Source organism: Choloepus didactylus, chromosome 19 (genome assembly GCF_015220235.1).
Source record: "Choloepus didactylus isolate mChoDid1 chromosome 19, mChoDid1.pri, whole genome shotgun sequence".
NCBI classification, from domain to species: domain Eukaryota; kingdom Metazoa; phylum Chordata; class Mammalia; order Pilosa; family Megalonychidae; genus Choloepus; species Choloepus didactylus.
In genome coordinates, this window is record NC_051325.1 from 47,580,633 (window position 1) to 47,607,058 (window position 26,426).

The 26,426-nt window shown below is 46.0% G+C and overlaps 2 protein-coding genes across 2 annotated transcripts in view; one reads left to right on the forward strand and one right to left on the reverse strand.

The window, feature by feature from the left end:
• Positions 1–8,701, forward strand: part of MYBL2 (MYB proto-oncogene like 2) — a 31,254-nt gene extending 22,553 nt beyond the window's left edge. Inside the window, exons 10-14 of the mRNA XM_037811464.1 lie at positions 3,053–3,152; positions 4,438–4,551; positions 6,032–6,136; positions 7,407–7,556; positions 8,177–8,701. Coding sequence (XP_037667392.1) covers positions 3,053–3,152; positions 4,438–4,551; positions 6,032–6,136; positions 7,407–7,556; positions 8,177–8,305 — 598 coding nt within the window. The 3' untranslated portion in view covers positions 8,306–8,701. The remainder of the gene's footprint in view (positions 1–3,052; positions 3,153–4,437; positions 4,552–6,031; positions 6,137–7,406; positions 7,557–8,176) is intronic.
• A 16,346-nt stretch (positions 8,702–25,047) lies between these two features.
• GTSF1L (gametocyte specific factor 1 like) lies at positions 25,048–25,506 on the reverse strand. Its single transcript, XM_037811704.1, has 2 exons — positions 25,231–25,506; positions 25,048–25,155 (listed from the first exon to the last, which is right to left on the reverse strand). The coding sequence occupies exons 1-2, from the start codon at positions 25,504–25,506 to the stop codon at positions 25,048–25,050; spliced, it is 384 nt and encodes a 127-aa protein (XP_037667632.1).
• Between the last annotated feature and the right edge of the window lie 920 nt (positions 25,507–26,426).

A 26,426-nucleotide genomic window follows, 5' to 3' on the forward strand; every position in this document is an offset into this window, starting at 1 on the left:
TTTTGTTTTTAAATTTGATAATTTTCTAATCTCAGGAATGAAGTGAGTCAGAATTGCCACAAAAAACTTAATCTCTTTCCATCTGTCTTAAGTTTCAAGTCTCAAATTCACCATGTTTGAGTAGCTTTAGAGTAAGGAAAAAGGTGCCTCCATTCTCAGTCTCCCCAGGCAGTGAAGTCATCCCTGCTGCTTTAGCGGCCATCGTTCAGCACAGCTCTGGCCAGAGGAGGAGTGAAGACTGTGCCCCGGCCTGCTGAGCTGGTGGAGCACCGTGTTTCACGCTCCGAAGCCTGGATAGGCTGCTTCCCAGCGCACGTTTATGGAAGTGCCTTGACAAGAAGTTTCCACTTCTTATGGCAGCATGACTCTGAATTCTATGTTGAGAGAGTTGCTTAACTATTCTGCTTACTACGTTTGCTGTAGGAGAAGCCTTGCTATTTATTTTTTCCTTTGTCAAATTACATAATTCAGGAATAAATTCAGCAATTTTAGCCCTCATAATGATACATAATTTCAGAAAGGATTTGTATATCCCTTGGTTAGAAATATTTCATGAGAAATTATACTCCAGTCAAGCCAGAGTTCTGGACTTTTAAGTCTTTTAAACAGATATGCAGAAACCACAACAGGCATTGACATTTCTCCTTTTCCTTTTCCTTCTTACCCACATTCCACATCTGCTGGGGCTTCTCCAGCTCTCTTTTCTTCTACACAAAGATATGTTTCCAGTGCTTTTCATTCCTCTTGTGTAGATTCATATTCCTGTCTGGTATGGTTTTCTTTCTGACTGTCGTCTTTTATAATACTTTTTGTAGTTAGGGTCAGCTGGTGATGAATCCTTTCAGCTTTTGTATATCTGAGGTTTATCTTAATTTTTGAAAGATATTTTTGCTGTTTATAGAATTCTAGGTTCATGTTTTTTTTTCCTCTCAGTACTTGAAAGATGTTCTTGTATCTTCTGGCTTGTACCATCTTATCAACCAGTGTTAACTAGCTTGGTTGTAATGTGCCGTGGTATAATTTTCTTTCTGTTTATTGTATGTGGCGTTCGTTGAGTTTCTTGGATCTGTGAATTTATAGTTTTCATCAAATCTGGAAAAATTTCAGCCAATATTTCTTTACATATTTTTTCTGGGCCTCCCACCCAGAGGAGTCTTGGTGACTCCAGTTACATGTATATTTGGGCTTCTTGAAGTTGTCCCATGGCTCACTGATGTTCTGTTTATTTTTTTATTTTTTATTCTTTTCTGGGTTAGACCAAATGTTTTAAGAGTTCTTTTCAGAGAGAGTGGAATATGGGTGGGCAGGGTATGAGGGCTGTGCTTTTGAGTTTGGGACTCTTTCTCTTGGTTTTCAGCAGCAGGAGCCATCACTTGGCTGCGTATGGAAACCTTGAGGGAGAAGAGCTTGGGTCCAAACCTGTGGACTCAGCTTCATTTTCTCTTTGGCATTTGTGTTGTGAAGTCTGATCCCTACCGGCTGTTATTCCTTTGTAGTCTTTTTCTGCCTGCATCCTTGTAGATTGTTTTTTAATTATTCTTGAAATTTGCCAGGCTCTTTGTAGGTATGGGATCTCTTTATTAACTTTTTCTTTCCTGGTTTTCATTCCGGATTGAAGACTCAAACCTTGGGCAGGCAAAATGTTCCTGCTGTTATTCTTTACTGTAACTTTGGTGTTGGTTCCTTCTCTTCCCAACTTCATACGTAGGCTGGGTCGGTCCTGTGCCTCTTTTTCATCTTCATTTTCTGAAGCTATTTCCTTTTCACGGTGCGAGAATGGCGTGACATTGTCTTCTGATCCACCAAAGTGGTTTTCTGTAGTTTCTCACCTGTTGAGTTCTTTGGTTTACAGGATTGTACTTTTTTCATCTCCAGGCAATCTACTGTGCTCCCTTTTCCAGCTGGCCTCCGTTAGTTTTCTAACATGGCTGTACCCTGAGTTCTTGCTGACCCTATGAATTACAGAGGTTCTGGCGTTTTCTCAAGTTTCTTGCAGAAACTCCAGGTCACATAGAGATGCTTGATCCCACATCTCAGGGTCATCCCTTTAGTTTGAACTGTTCTGAGATGTTTATATTTGATCAATGGTTATCTGTTTTTACTCATCCTTGCAGAGGGGGTCTCTGTGTCCCATAGCGGAGATAAGAAGATCAGGGAAGAGATTTCAGGCATTACTTTTTAATCTCTTAGCCCCGAGGAAGGAAGAAAAGTATGGTCTGTTCTTGTTCCATCTTTTTATCTCCCCATGGAATGGCCGGAGGTCTGCAGGAAGTGGGGTTGGAGCATGGCCAGAGGCAGGAGTTGGCCTCTACACCCAAGTTCCTAAGTTACTAGGGTATTTTCCACACTCTCTACCTGCCCCGGTAATGCCTTAGAGCCAGCCTGTCAGGACCTGTGCTGACTGAGGTCCTGTGGTCCTAGAATAAGGGGTCATGTATCACAGAGTCTCATACCTGCTGGCAGAGTTGAAGTTTGCACATGGCCGGCTGGCCCTGCCCCAACTGTACCTCCAGCCCTGGTGCCCTGGGCTGTGAGGTTAAGCCTCTGCCCCCTTCCCCAGCAGACTTTTCCATCACAGGAAGGATGGTGCATTGGTACGTCCACTTCTGATAGAAGCTTCTTGCTCTTTCTGCTTGGGGACCACACACCCTTCTCAGGTTTCTCTCTGCTAAATGTTCCCCACTGGGGTTATTTTAAGGAGAGTTCACATGTGGGGGAACCCCTATCTTGCACCTGCCATCTCCCCTTCCTCTCCTTTCCAGCTCTGCTGCCATTCGCAGCATTCTCAACCATCTTTTACCTGTTGCAGTCTCCTGGTCCCCCCCAGAGTTGGTGCTCAGGCTCTTTCCGTCTCTTTTTTGTTTGTGAGGGCGGCCCTTCCTCTAAGCCCCTGGTTAAGACCTATGGGGATGGGAGGTGGGCGGGTGGGCACATGCAGTGGGAAGAGAGCTGGTGGGGGTTTCCCTCCCTGCTGCTGAGGTCAGGCAGAGGGAAGGTGGGAGTCGAGGGCCTCCCGCCCTGCCACTAAGCCTCCTTCTCTGGACCCTGCCAGGTTTGTCACCCCAGACCAGAAGTACTCCATGGATAACACTCCCCACACGCCAACCCCATTTAAGAATGCCCTGGAGAAGTATGGACCACTAAAGCCCCTGGTATGTGGGGTCAGGTGGGTCTCTGGTTAGAGGGGTCTTGGGTTCATGCAGTTCACAGAGCCCTTTCCCTCTGAGAGCTCATCAGCAACCCTGAGAAGTTGCAGATATCCTAATTTTATAAATGGGGAAACTGAGGCTGAGTTATTTCTTGATTGGTCAGACATTTCCTTAGCCCTGCAACATGCCAGGCAGGCACTGGGCTGGGTGCCGGAGACATAGTGTGAATGTGGTGAAGTGCAGAGTTCAGGATGGTGGAGACAAGCCTTAGAAACCCAAGTTTATAAACAAAACAAGAACAGTGTGTGATAAGTGTGGGAAGAAGATGGACAGGGTCCTGGGAAGGAGAAGGACTTGGTCAGGGTGCCATGGCTCATTCCATGAAGTGGTCGAATGGCTCCTCAAACCTAAGCTTTGACTAACTGTCACGTTCCTTATGAGGCACAGGAAGCCTCTCCCGGGTGGGCTCTGAGGGGCCAGTGAAGAAACACCTCCCTGACGTCTTCCCCCAGTGGGGTGCAAGCTCCCTGCTCCCCATACCCCACCAGCCCATGAGAAGGTTAGAGAAGCATGAGATCTGAGAACAAAGTCTGCAGCATTCCTCCCCTCACTCCACCTGCCCCCTCCACAGCGACAGCCTTGGGCGATGGTTTCCTTAGTCGTGTGCTAGACTGATACTACATTAAATGGGGTATCTAAGAAACTTCACAGAGGACCAAGGCAAGGGCTTCCCTGTCCTTTTGGAGTGGAGATTGGGCCTTGCAGTACTAAAATACCTGCTTGCTCTTCAAACAGGTTTGAGAGGGCAAATCTTATGGCCTTGGCAAGTACAGCTAAAGTGTAGAGGGACTTTTAGAAGCTGGAGAGGTCACTTGGAGCCCCCAGGCCTGAAAAACAGAAATGGACTGAAGTGTCCCTATTAGTTTGGAATGAGCTTGAGCTGAGTTGAGACCTGTGACCTCAGGCCAGGCCGAGGACATTATTGCATATGATTGTCAAGGGCTAATCGAGGTGATGTAGGGATGCTCCCAGCCATGGCAGGCCCTCAGTGAGTTGAGGTCATCCATCCACTTGTCCCTGGTGGGCAGTTCATGGATATACAGGATGGCATGTGAGGTCAGCTTCCTGCCTGTCCCACCCGTGATGGCCAAGGTGGGACTCGGTCTGCCCTGCCGTCCCCGTGAGCGCGCATGAGCTTGTCCCAGGCTCTGCCCCACCTGCCCTCATGCAGCCTGGGTGCAGTGCCTCACACAGGCGGGCGGTCCCTGCCCCTGCCCCCTGCCCACAGCCCCACACCCCGCACCTGGAGGAAGACTTGAAGGAGGTGCTGCGCTCAGAGGCCGGCATCGAGCTTGTCATCGAGGACGATGTGAGGCCTGAGAAGCAGAAGAGGAAGCCAGGGGTGAGCAGCTGGGCAGCAGGAGGGAGAGCCCCTTGTGGGCAGTGTGGGCTGCTTAGGGCCATGGGGCAGGTGAGGAAAGACGGGGGTGGGCGGTGGGTCTGGGGGCAGGTGGTAAAAGTGAGGCTCTGGGGAGGGGGGCTGCAGCCACATGCCCTTTGCACCCCGAGTGGTTCTCGATGAATGGACCAAGGTCAGGTCCTGGTGTCTCTGGGACCCTCTCCCCATCTCCCCTCTAAATATTCACTTACTTATTCCACAGACTTTGGGTTTGGACCTTCCGTGGCAGGCTCTGGGCTGAATGTGGTGGAAAGAATAGGTGGACAGAGTAGTGATAAGACCCAGCCATGGTCTTCCTTCCTGGCTTTCAGTGGGCGGAGACAGACACTGAACAAGCTCACCAGGACTCTAATCACACATGGTATTAGATTCTGTAGATAGGCAGGGGGCTGGGAAGAGAGGTCAGAAAGAGCTGGCCAGCAAGAGAGCACCGTGTTGGATGTCTGGGCTACAGTGAGCAAATTTGGTTCAAGGTGAGGTTGGAGAGCTGGCAGGGAACCTGGTCGGGGACACTGATGTGCAGAGGGGCAGGGACGTAGCCGTCCCAAGGCTTGCAGAGAAGTCCATCCCCAAGCCAGCCTCTCTTCTCTGCTTCTTATTTAGCTTTTCTGGTAGTGAGCGAATTCCTTGTGTCTCCTTTTATCTTTTTCCCTAGGGAGCCTTCCTTGCGGGAGGGGAAAATAATTGGAAGGTACCAGGGTGTCTGTGGTGTCCACCACAGCTCCACAGCCAGGGTGGGTGCGGGAAGGTGGGCAGTGAGACTGGGGGAAGCCACTGTGCCTGGGGACTCCAGGCAGAGGCTGTGCGGGCACCTGGCAGGTCTCCCATGTGTAGGTGGAGAACATTGGCTCCAGGGTCCCCAGGACCCTCCTTGACCCTTCCTCAGTGTTGGTGGGTGGTTCTGTTTGGACCACACTTCTGGATTGGGGTGGGTGTGTGGATATAGTTAGTTCCAGAGCCCTTCCCTGGTATTGAAGCAAACCCCTGGCCTCTGCTTATGAAGTGTGCAAGGGTGGGATTGGGGCATTCCTCGTGATGGGTTTGTAGAGGGGGGCATGTCCCGTGGCATTTGTTTCCATGCTGCTCGTCTGTGGCTGGTGTTTTAAGTGTTGGTTGGGTAATTCTCTGCCTGGACCTGTGAAGGGCTATTTGGTGGGGGTATGGGATTGTTTACTAGGAGTCCATATTTGATCCATTCGGGGTGAGGAGTGGGTCTCTTGGTGGGGTCTCTCTTGCTGTTGCTGTGTCTCACAGGACAGCGTCTACCCTGGGCCAAGTCTCCTGGGACCCCCACGCCCCCAAAGGCAAATCCCCACCAGCCGAGTCTTGTTTGAAGGTCACCCGGCAGCAGGGCCCAGCTCTAATGGTAACCTACTATGTCCCTGATGCCTGCCCTGACCGCCTCCTTCCTCCCTACCCCCAGCTGCGGCGGAGCCCCATCAAGAAAGTCCGGAAGTCTCTGGCTCTTGACGTCGTGGATGAGGACATGAAGCTGATGGTGTCCACACTGCCCAAGGCTATGTCCTTGGTAAGAGGGTCAGAGAGAAGCCACCCTGGGGCCCCACAGCTGCAGAGGCTCTCCTGCTCTGGGGAGGTGGGGACCTCCCTAGGAACCAGCTGGATTGTGGAAAGGACCCTGGAGATGGAGTGGTCTGGTGGTTCTTGCTCTGGGCCTCCAGAGCCCTGCAGGGAAAGGGCAGAGAGGGACTGGTGGGTCCGGGGTCCCAGCTGGCTTTAGTCGGACAGAGCAGCTCTGCTTATGTCTTTCACAGCAGGTTTTATTTGGTGAGAGTTGCATTGCTAAAGCATTCTTGAACACCCTGGACCTGGGTCCCTGGCAGCCCTCCCTGCAGTCTACTGATGGGGATGCCTCAGAGGGTCAGTGACTCTCTTCCAAGCCCAGCCAGGCAGTGGGTGGCCCCATCAGCCCAAGGATGGCTGCTGTCCTCAGAGGAAGGGGGTTGTGGTTGCCTGTGCAGAGTGTGGGTCCCCCAGGAGCCTTGCCACACACTGTTGATCCCTTGTAGCAGGCAAAGGGGTGAGCCTGGCTTGGCCTGGCACACAGTGGGGAGGCAGCAAGAGGAGTGTGAGGGTCACAAGGCAAAGGTGAAAGATCATCTGACCAGATCTTGCAAGTGAGACTTCAGGTACTCACAGTCCTTGCAGAGAAACCCCATTCTGGCCAGGGATCCCCCCAGACTGCAGCTGGCAAGGCCTAGAGCAAGAAAAATGAGTAAGTGGTTATGAGCACAGGACTTGGGGTCAGGTGTCCCTGGGTTTGAGTCCTGACACTGCCATTTGCTCTCTGGGACCTTTAAGGGTTCCAGGAGCTTCAGTTTCTGGGCGAAAATAACAACACCAAGACCATGACTATCAGGAGGGCAATGCACCCTGGAAAGACATGTGAAGGTGCTTTGTGCAGCTTTTGCTGGTTGATGCAGGTGTCTTTTTGACTCCCAAAATGTGTCTGCTACCAAAAGAACTAGAGAGCACCCTCTCCTCCATCTGGGTTGAGGGGAGAAACCAGGTTCACTTAACAGGAACCAGCATTTATTGAATTTTTGTTTGTTTTTTACTAAGTGCCATGTTCTTAAATTGACTCATATATATTTCCTTATTCAGTCTTTAAATGAACTCCACATCTGAAAGAGGAAACTGGAGCTTAGGGACTTTACATGTCCTGACCAAGATCTCAGCAGGCAGTAGTGCTAGGATTTGATCTTGTAGGTTTTTTCTCCCACTAAGTGGTCCTTGTCTTGTTGCAAAATGGTGAACATGTGACTTGGTTTTGGTTTCAGCCAACAAATGTCCCATCAAGCTCTTCCAGCCTCACCCTGTCAGGTATTAAAGAAGACAACAGCCTGCTCAACCAGGGCTTCCTGCAGGCCAAGCCCGAGAAGGCCGTGGCAGTCCAGAAGCCCCGGAGCCACTTTCCAACCCCTGCCCCTGTGAGTGCTGGCCACGAATGTGGTGTCACCCCTGGGACTTGTGATACCACCCCTCCCACCCCTCACCTCACAGCCTTTGCACAGGCTGTTCCCATGAAATGCGCTATCTGTTGTCTTCCTGTGGCTGTGCTTGCCTGATGAACTTCTGCTTCAGATCTCAGGAGAAACGTCACTTCCTTGTGCAAGCCTTTCCTGATCCTGTGTCCTACAGAGGTTCTCCTGACAAGTTCCTCTTTTAGGGCAAAGGTCCCATTTGTAATTAAGCCTTTATCTCTGTATGTGATTTGCTTGATGCATGACTGTCCTTGAGGGCAGGGCTGGCCCTGGGCTGCTCTCAACCCTGTGTCTGAAGGTATGAGCCCTTCTCGGTTCGCCCCACTAGCCTGCTTGGCTGTAGCTCTCCCTGCCATGTCCCCTGGCCTAGTCTCCTCACCTTACCGTTCAGGAAGCAGGCCCAGAGAGGGGGAGCGACTTCTCCAGGGCCACGCAGGAAGACCTCTAGCTTCTAGAGGGAAAGTGGGAAAGATGTGACCTGGCCAGGATCACCAGGGTTCTGCTGAAAGCACATTCTCCTTGCCTGGATAATGACCCTCTTGCCTCCCATCCCTGTCCCCCTGCAGATGACCCGCGCCTGGAAGACGGTGGCCTGTGGGGGCACCAGGGACCAGCTCTTCATGCAGGAGAAAGCCCGGCAGCTCCTGGGCCGCCTGAAGGCCAGCCACACATCGAGGACACTCATCTTGTCCTGAGGGGCTTGGACAGTCTGGAGCCCGTTCTGATGTTTACAGCAGGGAGGGGCAGCACTCAGATGACTTGGGTGGCGCCGCCTCGGTGGCCTGCATGGAGCCTCCTGCCACCACCCCCTCCCCAGGCAGCTCAGGTGGAGGCCCAGCAGGGCCACATTGTGGTCCTGTCTCCACATCTGGCTGCAGGCAGCTTCTGGTGCTAATAGAACAAAGCCCCCTCCTGGGCCTGCCTGGTGCTCTCCCCAGTGCCACGGGGAGCCTCTTTAGTGTCTCCCAGACCCTGGCCAGGCCTGGCCTCGTCTCAGGCTCCTGCTTAGGACAGGACCGTGGCCAGGGCTACCCCTGCCCTAGCGCCTGTTGATATTTTTCTTGAAAGAATAAAACTGCTTTTCTCTTTGTGCTGCTCTGGATTCTCCCTTTCTCTTGGGCCCTGTGTGGGGTTTCCAGTCCCTGCCCTCAAGCGGAGAAGGATGTGGGGGCCTTGCCATCGGAGCAGCTTGGTCTGCACAGCCCAGGCCCAGGAAGCTTTTTCCCCCAGGGGGCCCCAGATTGCTGGAAGCTGAGTTCATCTTGTCTCAGCCATGGAACAATTTCTCTTGTCCTTGCAGCCAGTGGGTGTCGGTCTGCAAAGCTCTGAGGACACTGGGCTATGGGGTAGGTGGGGCAGGGTGAGCAGAGACTGGGGGTGGGTTGGATGGTGCCTTAGGACTCTACTTGGCCTCTGTCCTAGATGGCTGATCTGGCTTCAGGCAAACTTATATGGCAAGCTGAGTCACACCGGCCAGAAGGAGTGACAGGCAGCTGGACAGAAACTTGGCCACAGTGGCCAAGGCTGAGCCGGGGGCTGGATGGAGCCAGACCCTCCACCTGTGTGGGCCTAAATCCCTAAGGCAGTGGCAGCAGTTACATCCTGCGCCGTAGCCTGCCCTGGGGGTGGCCCAGTGGGCAGACCTAAAAGAAGGAGCTGGTAGCTGGGAGAAGTAACGGGTGTGAAGAGGGAGATGCCAGGCCCAGAGGTGGGGTCGAGAAGTGTTTCCAGAAGTGGGGTTCACTGCTGGTGTGTGCAGCTATCACGGGTTCTGTGGTAGAATGGTCTCAGTTGACTGCAGGACGGGCACCTGCCTGGGGCAGGCGCATGCCTCAGCCTGGCTCCAGAGTCCCTGGTTCCCACAGACTTGAGGGTTGGTCCCGTAGCCTGGGGTGCCCTATCCTCTAAAGAGAGCAGGACTGGGAGTTAGGGCACCAAGGCTCAATCTTTCTGGCTTCAGGCATCCCCCTGGGCCTGCTGGGCCAGGAGGAAGATGAGGCATGACTGGGAAGGGGCCCTGGGGCAGTGCCTGGCATCTAGTAGGTGCTCAATAAAAACCTGTTGCGTGAATGATGAAAACCTAGACAGTGGCTCTGGCAATTGGGAGAGCTGCTCTCTCACCAAGGCACGGGAAGACCCGACTTTGCTGTGTGACCAGTGGCTGCTACAGCTGTGCATGTGGTCTTGTTAGGGTTCCTAACACTTCATGCTCTCCAGCTGCCCAGACAACCCCTCCAGGAGCCCAGAGGCCCCTTCCCAGAGTCATGCCCTCTCCTCCAGAGATGGGACTCCCTGCTTCAGACCAGGCCTGGGGTGCCCTGGGTCCTGCTGGGGACCAGAGCAGCTGTGAAGACCTGATTTGCTCTCTGTGCTCATGACTGATGATTCCAGATCCCCAGAACCAGCCAGCTGTTTGTTTTGTTTCAATTAGTGTTTTTTGAATTCCTGGAAAAGCTAATGAAGGCCCCGCCAAGATGACTTGACTCGAGCGCCTCCTGATGGTCACTGTGCTTGCAGCAGCAAGTAAATGGACTGTAGAAGGTCCCAGAAGACCACTGAATTCAAGCATTGTTTTGAGTTTTAGGGCCCCTTCTCAGCATCCTCATCAAGTGGTTGTCTGGCCTTTGCTTTAGCCCCTCCACTGCTGGGGAGATGTCCTTCCTTTACTCTGCAGCCAGTTCCATTGATGGGCAGCACTTGTAAAAGAAATTATTCTGTATCCAGAGAATAAATTCTCCTTGGAATATCTAAAGCAATAGGAGAGATTCAGAGTGGGGGATACAGAAGAAGCTGGATTGTGGGGGAATCGGAGTCCCAGGACAGATGGCTGATAGACCAGGATCAGCCTGCGAGCCCACTGCCCGGCTGTAGCCACTTTCAGCAGACCCCAGTGAGGATCGGTTCTATATTGTAGTTATTTCTGTAGGTGAGCAAGGCTCTGGTTTAGTAATGATTTAACACACACACACCCCACCCCCTAAAATGAATTTTATCTTTCCACCTTTGGCCAGATGTGTCTGGAAGTAATTAAAGCTGAGTATCAATATGAGCTAAGAATCAAAAACTTTTTGCTGAAATAGACCAGCGGTCTCAACTAGTCAGTGTAAAAGGGTTATACTTACGTGTTAGCAGGGGCTGACCTGTAGGCATTCAGGTTAAAGAACATAAGAAGGGGACGGTCTGACAAGGACAGGCACAGAGCTCAAGTTTTAAATGTTCTTTGAAAAGAAGTAGCTGGGAGCATGTCTCTCTCCCTTGACTCTGAGTCCTTGTACCCATCCAGACAGCAGCACAGGCCCGGGACCCAGGAGGTGCTCAGTAAATGTCTTGTCCTGGAATGAAGGGATGCGGTAGAGAGAAACTCCTATGACAGCTAGGAATACAGGGTGGGGAAAGCTTACATTATTTTCTATTATTAATTTTCAGCTTAATTCCACTGTAGTCACAGAACATAGTCTGGGTAAAAGTTCCTATACCCTTGAAAAGAAAGTATAGTCTACAGGCCTTGGGTTCAGTGTCCCATTTTTATCAGTTAGGTCATTTGCTAATCCTATTGTCTAAATATTCAATATCCTGTTTTAATCTGCTTATCTTTGTGGGCCTAGCCAACCCTCAAATGACATGATAATCAAGTTTTTAAGCCACCGAGCATCGGGATGGTTTGTAACTCAGCATTATTGTTCCTATAACTAGCTGATACAAAAGCTAAGACTTGTGTCCAGTAAAAGGAAAATGAATAATAGACCCTGGGCTCAACAGGGTTGGGAAGAATTTAGGGGTTGCCTAGGAGAGCCCAGAATATTGCTGGAAAAGAGTGCAGTGGAGTGAAGCCTTCTGGACTCCAAAGCCATTATAACTGTTCCTGTGTATTGATTGTTCCCCCAGGGTTGGAGGCACCTGAAGAAAGAAGAGGCAGGTGCAAAGCATCCACAAAGCTCTTCATGGCTCTCCTGACAGCCATGGGCAAAGCTCTGAGTTGGATCAGAGAGACTTAGATGTGAATCACAGCTTGGCTATTACTAGTTTTGTGTCTCTTTACTGCTCTGAACCTTGATGTCCTCAGCCATAAAATGGGATAATCCTTTACCTTTCAGGGTTGTTGAAGGGATTGGAGAGAACACTGGCACAGCTGGTGCTCAGAAAATATGGACTATTATTTTATCCCAAACATATAAGGACAAATATTGTACAATTCCACCTAAATGAAGTATCCAGAAATGGCAAATTCCTGAAGACAGAAATTAGATGACAGGTTACCAGGGCTTGGAGGAGGGAAGAAGGGAGAACTGTACCCCTGGCAGGTAGAGACTGCTTGTAAATTTTAGAAGTTAAGAATACAAACAAACTAGGTTGGGTGAAGATGGCAGAGTAGGAAGCCCCATAGATGAATCCTTCCACCAAAACAATTATTGAACTGCGGTGTGTCCATGTGTATTAGGGTTCTCCAGGGAAACAGAACACTGACAGGAAGAGAGAGAAAGAGAGAGAGAGGGAGAGGGAGAGAAAATACGAGATTTATTACAGGAATTGGCTCACACAATCATGAGGATTGACTGGTCCGAATTCTGTAGGGCAGGCTGCAAGCTGGGAATGCTGATGAAGTTTTCAATGAATTCCCCAATAGAAGCCGTCTGGCTGAAGTAGAGAGGAAAGTCTTCCTTCTGACTGCTGAAATCCTCAGTTCTCTCTTTAAGGCCTTCAGCTGATTGGATGAGAAGACTTACCTCACTGCTGAAGGCAGTCTCCTTTGTTGACTGTAGATGTTATCAGCCACAGATGCAATCAACTGACTGAGATTTAAAATCCATGAAATATCTCCCAGTAATAATCAGGACAGTGTTGGATAACACAGCCAAGCTGACACATGAACTTCACCACCAAACCATACAATGGAATATTATTCAGCCATAAAAAGAAGTGCTGATACTTGCTACAACACGGATGAACCTTGAAGACATGCTCAGTGAAATAAGCCAGGAAGGGAAAATACTGTGTGATTTCTCTTATATGAATTACTTAGAATGAGCCAATTCATAGAGACAGAAAGCAGAATAGTGGCTACCAGGTGTGGGAGGGGGACATGGGGAGTTACTGCTAAATGAGTGTGGTTTTAGTGGTGGAAATTACACAGTATCATCAATGTACATAACCCCAAAGAATTGACACTTAATATAGTTAACATGCTTTTTATGTTATGCTTATTTTACCACAATTAAAAAATAAATTAAAAATTTAAAAAACAGAAGGACAATGATCAGAGAGAAAAAAATCCCAATACTTCCTTTGATCATTTGTCCAACGTGGGATTTCATTTCATTTTTTCTTTTAATACATCTACATGCAAACATTTAAAAAATACATACCAAGTTCCACTTTCAACTCAGCCCAGATATAGCACCCCGGGTTGGGAGTGGGAGCCAGGGGCGCCGCCGCGGGAGGCAGGCGGCCCGGTGCCCGCTCTCCAGCACAAGCGGGCCGTTCTGGGCCGACCGGGGAGGCCCGAGAGTCTGTGTCCCCGCCTCTGGGTGCCTGCAGCGTCTCCCTGCTCCGGTGTAACCCGGGTCTCTTTCTTTCAAGGGACTGAGAAGCCGGCAGCCGCCGGGGTCAGCGGAGCCCCCTGTGCCCCACGTCCTTGTCCGACGTAGGCGAGTCTTCGCGGGGTAACTGGGAGGTGGGATTTCGGCCTCAGAAATCAGAGTAAAAGCCGAGGAGGAGCAGCAGCCCGAGGGCAGGAGGCCGGCAGCGCAGCGGGGACGCGGCCCTCAGGCGGTCTCGGGGCCCGGGGCCTGGGTCACGCGGCCTGAGGAGGGCGGCGCGTCCACGTGGCTGGCCCGGCCGAGTGGCGGAGCTGCGGCCCGGGCTGGAGCAGCGCCTTCTACGGGGCCGAGTGTTTCGGCGCCGCCGTCCACAGTGTCGCGAAGGAGCTGGGGTGACTGACCCACGGCCGGCGGGGCCCTAGACGCCGAAGCCCAGCGCCGGGTGAGTCCTGGGGCCTCGGCCCGCGGCGGGGCGGGGCGGGGGCGGCGCTGCGGCCTCGGGGACGCCGTGGAGCCGCACGGTCTCGGTGACCAGGCCGTTGACCAGGCCGAGCCTCCCACTCCCTCCAAGAGACGCTGGGTGGCCGATGAGCCTCATGCCCCGGCCCCCAGCCCTGGCGGGCACCCCATGCAGGTTGAGGGCTCTCTCCAGGGACGCTGGGGTAGGAAATGCCTTTCTCTCCATGTTGGCTGGAGCCAGGTCCAGGTGACCCCCTGCTCTCTGCCTCACCCTGGTGACCCTGGTCAGGTTCCCGCAGTGCCTCTGGTCTGGGCAGACAGGTGCTGAGCTTCCTCCTCTCGGCCTCCCACCAGCCTCTTGTCTCTTTGGGGGCCTGGCCGGTGACAGCCAGGTTCAGGCTGGATCCTTGGGTCGTTCTCATTCCTGTCTTACTCACATAAACCCTGTGAAGAAGTGAGTGAGGGGAAGTGGTCAAGGGGGCGTGTGGGTGGTCAAGTTTGAACTTGAGCCCAGCTTTTGGCTTCAAGGCAGCACTTTGGTGTGCCCGTTCTGTGTAATCGTCTGTTTTGTAGGTTCTGGCTAGGGAAGGAATGTGCTGCAGAAAAAGCTAAGCCTTAGGTTTAGGTTCAAATTTTTTTACCTTTACTTTGTATGTAGTGTACATGCAGACAGGTGCACAGATCTCCAGAGTGGAGCTGGATGAATTTTCACAAAGTGAACACACTCCTGTCTCCAGCACTCAGATCGAGAATAGAACATGCCAACCATTCGGAAGCTCCCTCTCCACCCTGCCGTGGAGAACCACCATCCTGATTTCAAACACCATAGTTTTTGTTTGTTTGTTTATTTTTGCCTTAAGAAAAAAGAACAAGCACAAAAACTTTTGTAAACTGAATCCCACCCTAAGTTTGTGAGATTGGTCCATGTTGATTTGGGTAGTTATAGCAACATTATTCTCATGGTTTAGAGTATTCAATTTTGTGACTTTTCCACTATTGTTTTACCCAAACAACAGATTGTTTCCCATTTGGCTCTTACAAATAGTCTATCATTAACATTCTTGTCCTCATCTTTGGTGAATGCGTTTACACATTTCTGTCTTATTCATATCCAAGAGTGGAATCACTGGGTGTGGATTCAATTTAATTAGGCCACTTGCCACTCACTAGCTTTGTAAACCAAGACAAGTCATTTAACTTCTCTGAGACTCACTTTTCATATCATTATATTGGAAATAAAACATACTTGAAGACGGCGGAGTGGATGAGGCAGAATTGGCTCCTCTGTGAAATAAACTAGAGAGGGGCTGGAAGACCAGGACTGCGGTTTCAGGGCATAACTGGCCGTAGAGGGACACGTACAGTTCATGGTGGGGACGTGGACAAAAATGCAGAGAGATGGGCCTCGAGGGATGAGGTGAGTTTGTTCAGGCCAGGGCCTCCTCCCAGGGCCGGCAGCAGTGAGACAACCTCTAGGCAAGGGAGTGAGCAGCGGCTCTCCACTCCCATGCACCTACCTTGGCACTTAGCTGGGGACGTGATCCTCTGCAGCCAGACAGCTGAGAGCTCCCGTGAGGGAACCCGGGAGGCAGCATTTACTCCCCCCACAATGAAGTCCAGGGGGTTCAACAGCAAGAAGCAGAGAAAGGAGAGGGCAGCATACAGAGGCATCAGGAGCTCCTCCCACACCCAAGAGGCTTGTGGGCTCACAGCAGGTAGGGAACAAGGCACACTTGATCTGGAGGGTGCCCTTGAGTGGACTTCCTGCTGAGCTGCACAGGGCCCACATCACACTCCCAGGGCAGGTAGTCCCCAGTGCACATGGAGAACTGGTGCACTGATTGGTTCCTCAGTGGTTTGGACTCTACCCAGCACACAGGAAAAGTTCAGGGAAGACTGGCTTGAGAGTAAAAGGTGGCTCAAGAGGGCCACCTACTGGTAGGATAGGGAAACTGCACTCCAGCAAGCTGAAGCTCTGCCAGATTGTATGTAAATTCTCAAATACTTCTGCATTTCCCCAAATAACCTAATCAAGACAGGCAAATGCCCCGAAGCCAACAGGAAGTCATAAAGCACTTGAAGAATCTAGAAGACATGGGCAAGCCAAGCTAACAAATTAAAAAGCTGGAAGAGTCACAAAATTTGGAGCAGTTAATTAAAGAAGTACACACAAATCTCCAAAACAACTTCACTGAGATGGCTAAAGACATAAAAGACATCAAGAAGACTCTAGAAGAGCATAAAGAAGAATTTGAAAGAAGAAATTAAAAAAAATAGCAGACCTTATGGAAATAAAAAATACTATTGATCAAATTAAAAATATACTAGACACACAATAGAAGATTTGAAGAGGCAGAAGAAAGGATAAGTGAACTTGAGGAAAGAGTAATTGAATGCAAGCAGACAAAAGAACAAATGGTGAAAAAAATAAAAAAAAATTTGAAATGGATCTCAGGGAAATGATGGAAAACATGAAGTGAACAAATATAAGAATCACTGGTGTCCCAGAGGGAGAAGAGAAGAGTAAAGGGCTAGGAAGAGTGTTTCAAGACATAGTTGGGGAAAATTTCCCAACCTTTCTAAATGACATAAATATGCAAATCAAAGATGCCCAACAAACTCCAAATAGAATAAATCCAAATAAACCCACTCTGAGACACATAATGATCAGATTGTCAAATGCTGAAGGGAAGGAGAAAGTTCTGAAAGCAGCAAGAGAGAAATGATTTACAACATGCAACAGAAACAGCATAAGACTGAGTACTGATACTCATCGGGCACCATGGAGGCAAGAAGGCAGTGGTGTGACATATTTAAGATTCTGAAAAACAAAAATTGCCATCCAAGAATTCTTTATCCAACAAAGCTCTCCTTCAAAGTTGAGGGAGAGTTTAAAATTTTCACAGACAAATGCTAAGAGAATTTGCTAACAAGAGACCTGCCCTGTAAGAAATACTAAAGGGAGCTCTGCTGGCTGAGAGAAAAAGAAAGAAGAGAGAGGTCTGGAGAAGGGCACAAAACTGAAGAGTATTAGTAAGGATAACTTAAAGGTAAAAAGGAGAGAGTGGGAAAAAATATATCTGACAACTAAAAACCAAAGGATAAGATGGCTGGTTCAAGAACTACATTCACAGTAATAACTTTGAATGTGAATAGATTATACTCTCCAATTAAAAGATACAGACTGGTAGAATGGATTAAAAAGTATGACCCATTGATAAGTTGTTTACAAGAGGCTCATTTTAGACCCAGCAACACAAAGAGACTGAAAGTGAAAGGATGGAAAGAAAAATATTCTATGCAATCTGCAACCAAAAGAAAGCAGGGGTAGCTATACTAATATTGGACAAAATAGACTTTAAATGCAAAGATGTCGTAAGAGACAAAGAAGGCACTACATATTAATAAAAGGAACAATTCATCAAGAAGAAATAACAATCATAAACGTTTATGCACCCAATCAAGGAGCTCCAAAGTACATGAGACAAACACTGGCTAAACTGAAGGGAGCAATAGACATGTCTACAATAATAGTGGGAGATTTCAATACCTCATTCTCTTGTATAGATAGAACTAGACAGAGGACCAATAAGGAAGTCGAGAACCTAAACGATGTGTTAAATGAATTAGACTTAACAGACATATATAGATTGTTACATCCTAAAATACCAGGATATAAATTCTTCTCTAGTACCCATGGAACATTCTCCAGGATAGATCATATGCTGGGGCACAAAACAAGTCTTCATAAATTTAAAAAGATTGAAATTATTCAAAGTACATTCTCTGACCGTAATGGACTGCAACTAGAAATCAATTAACCACTAAAGAATCAGATCTTTCATAAATATATGGCAGTTAAAAAACACACTTCTAAACAACCAGTGGGTCAAAGAAGAAATTGCAAGAGAAATAGGTAAATATCTAGAGACAAATGAAAATCAGAACACAACATATGAAAACCTATGGGATGCAGTGAAGTTGGCGCCGAGAGGGAAATTTATAGCTCTAAATGCATATATCAAAAAGCAAGAAAGAGCTAACTGAACAACTGAAGAGGCTAGAGAATGATCAGCAAACTAACCCTAAAACAAGTAGAAGAAAAGAAGTAGCAAAGATTAAAGTAGAAATAAATGAGCTGGAGAACAAAAAACAATAGAGAGAATAAATAAAACCAAAAGTTGGTTCTTTGAGAAGAACAAAATTGACAGACCCTTAGCTAAACTGACAAAGTCAAAAAGAAAACCCAAATAACAGAAACAGAAATCAGTGGGATAATTACTACAGATCCTGAAGAAATAAAAAAAAAAAATCATAAGAGGATACTATGAACTGTATGCTAACAAACTAGACAATTTAAACTAGACAGTTTTCTGGAAACACAGGAGCAACCTAGACTGACCCAAGAAGAAACAGAAGACCTCAACAGACCAATCACAAGCAAAGAGATCCAATCAGTCATCAAAAATGTACTTACAAATAAAAGCCCAGGGCCAGATAGCGTCACAAGGGAATTTTACCAAACTTTCCAAAAAGAATTGACACCATTCCTGCTTGAACTCTTTTGAAAAATTGAAGAAAAAAGAACACTACCTAGAACTCATTTTATGAAGCTAATATGACTATGATACCAAAACCAGATAAAGATACTACAGAAAAGGAAAACTATTGACCAATCTCCCTAATGAATATAGATGCAAAAATTCTCAACAAAATACTTGCAAATTAAATCCAAAGGCACGTTAAAAGAATTGTACACCACGATCAAGTGGGGTTCATTCCTGGCATGCAAGGCTGGTTCAACATAAGAAAATCAATCAATGTAATATAACACATTAACAAATCTAAAGGGTAAAATCAAATGATTTTGATAGATGCTGAAAAAGATTTGACGAAATTCAAAATCTCTGTTTGATAAGAAATACTTCAAAAGGTAGGAATTGAAGGAAACTTCCTCAATATGATAAAGAGTGTATATGAAAAACCCACAGCCAGCATAGTACTCAATGGTGAGGGGCTGGAAGTCTTCTCCTAAGATCGGGAACGAGACAAGGATGCCCACTGTCACCTCTATTATTCGACATTGTGCTGGAAGTTCTAGCCAGCACAATTCACCAAGACAAAGAAATAAACAGTATCCAAATTAGAAAGGAAGAAGTAAAACTGTCATTATTTGCAGATGACATGATCTTATATTTGGAAAATCCTGGAGAAATCGGTGACAAAGCTACTTGAGCTAATAAATTCAGCAGACTGTTGGGATACAAGACTAATTCTGTCCAAACTGATTTACACATTCAGTGCAATTCCAATCAAAATTCCAACAAGCTACTTTGCAAACTTACAAAAGTTAGTTATCAAATTTATTTGGAAGGGAAAGGGGTCTTGAATTGCCAAAAATACCCTAAAAAAGAACAACAAAGTGGGAGGACTTACACTTCCAGACTTTGAAGCCTACTATAAAGCCACAGTGGTCAAAATAGCATGGTATTGGCCCAAAGATAGACATAGTGATCAATGGAGTCAAATTGAAAGTTTGGAAATAGATTTCCAGATCTATGATCAATTGATTTTTTATAAGGTCCCCAAATCCACTGAACTGGGACAGAACAGTCTCTTCAATAAATGGGGCTGGGAGACCTGGATATCCATAACCAAAAGAATGAAGGAGGACTCCTACCTCACACCTTATAGAAAAATTAACGCAAAGTGGATCAAAGACCTCAATATGAGACAGCACAATAAAACTCTTAGAATATAGGGAAACATATTCAGGACCTAGTAATAGAAGGTAGCCTTTTAAGCCTTACATCCAAAGCACAAGCAACAAAAGAAAAAATAGATAAATGAGAACTCCTCAAAGTCAAAAGCTTCTGTGCCTCAAAAGACTGTCAAAAAGGTGAAGAGGCAGCCAACTTAATGGAAGAAAATACTTGTAAACCATATGTCTGAGAAGAGACTGATATCCTGCATATATAAAGAAATCCTACAACTCAACAACAATAGTACAAACAGACCAATTATAAAATTGGCAAAAGATATGAAAAGGCATTTTTCTGAAGAGGAAATACAAATAGTAAAAAACACATGAAAAAATGTTCCTATTCACTAGCCATTAGGGGAATGCAAATCAAAACCACAATGAGATACCATCTTACTGCAGTAAGAATGGCTACCATTAAACAAACAGCAAACAATAAATGCTGGAGAGGATGTGGAGAAATTGGAACTCTTATTCATTGTGGTGGGAAGACAGTTTGGTGGTTTCTCAGAAAGTTAAATATCAAGTCACCCTATGATCTGGAAATTCCACTTCTCGATATATACCCAGAAGATCTGAAAGCAGGGACATGAACAGACATTTGTAAAACGATGTGCATAGTAGCATTGTTCACAATTGCCAAGAGATGGAAATAATCCAAGTGTCCTTCAACAGACAAGTTGATTAACAAAATGTGGTATATACATACAGTGGAATACTATGCAGCAGTAAGAAGGAACAAGGTCCTGAAACATATGATTACATGGATGAACTTTGAAAATACAATGCTAAGTGAGATAAAGTAAGACACAAAAGGAGAGCTATAGTATGTTACCAGTACTATGAACTCCCTGAACAATGTAAAATCAATGTCTTATAATGTAGAATATTGGGGACCTAGTGATAGATAGAAGCTAGTGAAGGAGGAATGATAATCTAATATGTTCAGATATGTTAATGAGGGTGAATTCAAAGGTATGGGAATGGATGGGGTGATGATTGTTAACGGGATTATAAGTATCAGAGCTGTATTGAAGGTGAATAGGATTGAAAGGGGTTGTTTAAAGGCATATATCCCATAGCTCAGCACTACAAATATAGATAGGTGTTTGCATGATATACTTCTAAGGTATGACACTAGTGCCTAGAGTTGACAACAGAATGATATATGGGAAAAATCTACCTATTGCATACTAGGGACTATAATTAATAGGAATACCATAATAGTACCACACAAATACTAGGGACAAATAACAAAGGACTGAAAAGAGCTATGTGGTGTTTTGGGTCATGAGAATTGTTTAAAATGGGAGTGATGAGGATTGTACAACTAAGTGATGATAATGTGAGATATGGATGGATTATCGTGGACAGAACATACACTATGTCTCCTTAGGAACTCCCTACTTTATAAATCAAGCCATCAATCTTGAGGCTTGCTGTTGTGAAATTTACGGTTGTAAAGGGGAGGCTAAGCCCACCTAAAATTACCCCTAGGAGTCACCTCCAGAGAACCTCTTTTGTTGCTTAAATGTGAACTTTCTCTCTTGAAGCCCAATTCTGCAAATAAATTCATCACCCTTCCCCCAACATGGGACAGGACTCCCCAGGTGAATGAGTCTCCCTGGCAATGTGGGATGTAGGTTCTGGTAATGAGCCTGACCCTGGCATAGAGGGGTTGAAAATAGCTTTTGACGAAAATGGGGAAAAGAAAGGCAACAAAATAACGTTTCAGTGGGTAAGAGAACTCAAATAGTGTTGAGAGGCTGTCATGGAAGTTACTCCTGTGCAAGTTTCAGCTAGATATGCCAAATAGTCACAGTATGGCAAGCCCAAGTCAACGGTAGTTCCCCATACCCTAAAGAATGCCCCGGTCCCTGAGACTCTATAAACTTTCACTCCCTAAGTTTATTCTTCAGAAACTTAAATTCTCCAGAGAACTCCTAAGCCAGCTGAGTCCCAAAACCCAGAGGCAATAGCCTCTTCAAGAACATCAATGAAATGTGTTCCTTTTTCTCCATAATGTCAACACCCCTTTTCAACATGAACAAGTTGGGATGGTCACTGCCTAGACATCCATGAAAACTGGAAAAGTGATTAAACTAGAGGAAGGGGGAGCAACAGACAAGATGGGATTTAACAAAGGATTATGAATACTGAATCTGTATATAATTTTCTTTTTCTTAGTTGCTAGGGTCCTAGAATAGCTAGAAGGAAAGAATTGAAATGGTGGAAATGTAACTCATAGCATTCTTTGAAATTTGCTCTATAGCTACTTGTTAAATTGTAATTTGAAAGTTAACACCTTTTTGTATATATGTTATATTTCACAATAAGGAAATAACTGAAACTATGGTGCTGAAACTCATAAAATTTTTGGAAATTTCCTATATAACTATTTGTTAAATCATACTTTGAAAGTTATTACCTTTTAGCATATATGTTGTATTTAACAGTAAGGAAATAACTGAAACTGTGGAACTGTAACCCATAATATACTTTGAAATTTGCTCTCTAACTACCTGTCAAATTGCACCTGGAAAGTTATTACTTCTATGTATATGTGTTATTTTCCACAATAAAAGAATGATTAAAATTAAAAAAAAAAACAAAAACAAAAACCCAACATACTTGCCCCTCAGTGTTGTGGCCAGAACTTAACAGTAGTATCTTCAGGGCACCTGGCCCCAACCTCACTCCCCTTTCTTTCCTCCTTCCTTTGGCCATGCCAGAGCCTCCTCTGCCCCAGGACGCGGCTTTGCCACCAGGCCCCCCGCTTTGCCATGAACTCACAGGCCAATTGGAGACCTTGTCTGCTGCCCAAGGCCATGGGACCCCTTTTCTCTGGCCATATCTGGTTCTCCTTTGTGATTCAATCACTGGGGCCAACCCCAGCATTAGCTTGCTGCGTCACTGTCACTCCTAACGAGTGTTCTCATGGTTGTCCCTGTTACGGTTTGGCAGCTCTGGAGGCAGGCACGGGGCAGGCAGGAAGTGAGGACCAAGGAGGGGAGAGATCAGCGGGCCGAGAGCCATCCCAGGAAGGTAGATCACACGATCCTCTTGCGTGATCTTTTTTTGCCCAGACCACCAGACAGGATTTTTCTTTTTTTTTTTTTAATTTTATTTTAGTAACATATATGCAACCTAAAATTTTCCGCTTTTCATCACATCCAGAGTTTTTCTTAAACCCCCTTTTTATTCCCTTTTTCTTCCAGAAAACACCTCAGGCTATGTGGGTTGAGTGGGTGCAGTGGGAGCTCTGTCCACAGGGCCTCTGGCAAGGTGGAGACAACTTTTCCCACTTTGCAGTGGCTGCCGGGGGCACTGTTGAGGATTCCGAAGGGATTGTTCGGGCTCAGTGCTATGAAATTGGTCATGTTTGTGGGTGCATGGGAGGTGGAGATGACGGCACACATTTCGTGTATTTACTCTCTTGGCCTAAAGATGTTGTCAGAATGGAAATGTATTTGATTTAGTGAGTTAAATTGAATATTTTTTTGAATACATGAGTTATATCCTTTTACATTTACATGATCATTGATATCTTTGTATTGATTTCTACCATTTCATTTTGTGTTTTCACTTTACTATTACTACTAATGGTTGGCATTAATTGAGGGCTTCCTATGTATTAGACACTGTTCTAATAATCTTACATGTGAGACTCTTAATCCTCTTCATAGTCATATGAGATTATCACTTCTATCTTGGGGATGCTGAAAGAATCACAGAGAGGTTAATTAACTGCTCCAAGACTAGCTGCCAATAAGTGGTAGAGCCAGGATTCAAACCCAGGTGGTATGGCTTGAGTCAGTTCTTTTCTCCATCATGTTTATCTTTGCTCACTTAACCTTTTTATTTTAAAATTGTTTTAGATTTACAGAAAACTTGCAAAGATAGTACAAGTTCCTTCTACCTTTCCCCCGGTTCACCCTAATGTAAACATCTTAAATAACCATGCTACATTTACCAAAACCAAAAGATTAACACCAGTATAATACAATTAACAATACAGTTAACAGATTTCACCAGTTTGTCCTTTTTCTGTTCCAGTATCCTATCCAGGATACACATTGCATTTAGTATAATTTTTTTAAAGTAGAAAAAAATGGTAAAACAAACCCCAATTTACCCATCACCCAGCTTCAGCAATGATAAACTCATGACCAATTTTGTTTCATTCATTCCCTGAATCAGATTAATTTTTCTTTTTTTCCTGGTCATGTCAGTCTGTAGTTTACTCACAAGTGTATGCCCTCCAAATCACTCTCTAATTTCCTCTGCTTCGTACATTGCAATTTCCTAGCTCATGCACTTTATTAACCATGGAACTTCTTAAAGTCAACTCCCAGAACTTCTCTCTATCCCCCCCCTTTTTTTTCCCAATAAGAAATGTTTGTTTAGTATATTGTAGAAACAGTTGAAGGGGCCAGGTGTGGCAAAGGTATGATTATTTTAAAACTACAGCAGCAACAACAACAAACCATAGCAGTTAAGATTTCCTCCTGGACAGGTTTCAAAAGACTTACATCTTCCATCTGCCATTTTTAAAAAGAACGTGTTTTAATTTTCTTACAATAGACTCACATGTTTCAGCAATCAAAAGGCATTACAGGGTATAGTACAAAGTCTCCCTGTCCTGCAGCTCCTGGTTCCCTTTCCTAGAGGCAACCAATAGTCTTTTCATGGGCAGAGGTCAGCAAACTTTTAATGTAGGGGATCACATAGTAAACATTTTAGCCTTTGTGGGCAGACCCCTGTTCTAGAGTATCCTTCAAGAGAAATTAATGCAAAGGCAAGCACATAATACATGTTTTCTTCCACAACTCTACAGAAATGGTGGCATTATATATATATATGTGTGTGTGTGTGTATGTGTATATATATACAGATACACACACACACACATATATATATACTGTTCTGGATTTGGCTTTGATCAATTAAACCATTGATTGGCAAACTATGGTCCATAGGCCAAATCTAGCCCATCACATGTTCTTATAAGTACATTTTTATTGGAACACACATTCATTCATTTACATATTGGCAGTGGCTGCTTTGGTACTACAATGGCAGAGCTGAGTAGTTGAGGTAGAGACTATGGGCCGCAAAACCTAAAATATTTACTATTGGCCTCTTTAGAGAAAAAGTTTGCTAACTCCTAAGGTAAACAATGTCTTATCCTCTCCATATAGTACAGAAAGAGTTGCTTCACTCTTTTCATTGTGGCAGATTATTCCATTGTATGGCTGCACCATAATTCATTTACCCAGGTCCTCCTAATGGATATTTAGATCATCTTTGGCCTCTTGGGCCTACAAATAGCACTGCAACAAAGAACCTTGAGCTTACCTCATTTTCCACATGTCAGGAATATTCCTAGAGGTGGAACTGCTTGATTGAAACAAGCACACATCGATCATTTTTATAGCTATTGCCAAATTGACCTCCTTGAAGATTGTACCAACTCAGCATTCTCACTAACGTTATGGAAATGCCTGTTTTACTCCACCTTTGCCAGAAGAATGTTCTTAAGCCTTTTGAACTTTACTAATCTGCTAGGTGGGAAAAAAACGCACCCCAGCATCGTTCAATTTGTATGCCTTTTATTCTGGTTTGTTGCACATCCTTCCACGCAATCAAGATACTGGGTTTCCTCTCTCCCACTGGCCGTTTACTCTCCTGGTCTAAGGATCTTCTTGGTGGTGGTCAGGGATGCCGTGTTCTCTCTCTCTGACTCTCTTGTGTCGCTTTCACAAACAAGCTTTTGGGGGACAAAAGTCTTAAGGACAAACATGGGGTAGCAGTCAGCGCTGTCGACATTCCAGATATCGGGGCTCGGCAGCCTGGGGGAAACCTGGGGGGGTTTTCCATTCTGCTGTGGACTTGGAAGAACTTTCAGAGGTTTCAGTGTGTCCTCCTCCTCCACGGTGCTTCTGTTGGCACAGGCAGCCTCATGCTCCTCCAGCTTTTTGATGGGGACCACGTGGCAGGCGTTGTACTTGCAACTGGCCATCTTTTTGGCTTTCTTGGGGTTCTTTCTCCTGCATGATGCCAGGTGGTACTGAAACCTGCTGAGCGGGATTCGGTGGTGAGGGTTGTAAGGGCAAATTTCTAAGGCTTCTGGCTCCATGAGCAATTAATGGTGCTTGAAGCAAAGTATCTCACTGTCCAGAGTCAATAATGAGATGCTGCTGGTGGAAAAGCCTTTTTGTAGAAAGTATGGGGCTGTCCTCTGCCCAGTCTTGGCCCTGGGAACCTGGTGAAGGTCGTAACAACTCACATTCTCCGTTCTCCGAGATGAGGGGTGGTAGATTAGAAGGGGGACAAGGAGCTATCAGAAGCAGTTGCAGAGAGAACAGGCAGAGTTAGCAAATGATGCATGAGGCAGAACTACAGATGCAAGAGTCAAAAAAGCCCCCAAGCCAAAACCAAAACACAGCAGCCCAAGGCCATGCAGGGTGGTGAAGAAGATGTGTGCCTGCCCCCCTTGACTCTGAGGGCAATGCTGTGTGACCTCGAGGAGCAGCCAGGCGTGGTCACAATGAGCAGCTGAGTCATCAGGAAGAGGCTACCTGTTGTCCTCGGCTTGGGTGGGGCTTTGGGGAAGGCTGCCATTTAAAATTGTTCATGGCATGTATTTTTTTTTTTTAATCATTTATTGTGGTAAATACATATAGCATAAAATTAGCTATTTTAACTATTTTTAAGTGTACAACTCAGTGACATTAAGTAAATTCACAAGGTCATGCATCCATTGCTACTATTTCCAAAACTTGTTTGTCATGCCAAACAGAAACTCTCTACCCGTTAAGCAATGAAATAACTCCCTATTCCTCCCCTGTGTTTTGTCTTTTTTTCCCAATTGATTTTTTTTAAATAGTACTGTGTAACATATATAAAATAAAAAATTTCCGTTTTAACCACTTTCAATTATACGTTTCAGTGGTATTAACTACATTCACAATGTTGTGCTATCATCACCACCATGTATGTTGCCTTTTAACTGGAGAATCTAGTCCATATACATTTAATGTAAATATAAATATATTT

Excerpts from the sequence above, each read along its gene's own strand:
- GTSF1L (XM_037811704.1), bottom strand. The coding sequence starts at position 25,506 with ATGGAGCCAGAAGCCTTAGAAATTTGCCCTTACAACCCTCACCACCGA. Across the intron at positions 25,156-25,230 it reads AGAATGGAAAACCCCCCCAG|ACTTTTGTCCCCCAAAAGCT; the intron begins GTTTCCCCCAGG and ends TTTGTCCTTAAG.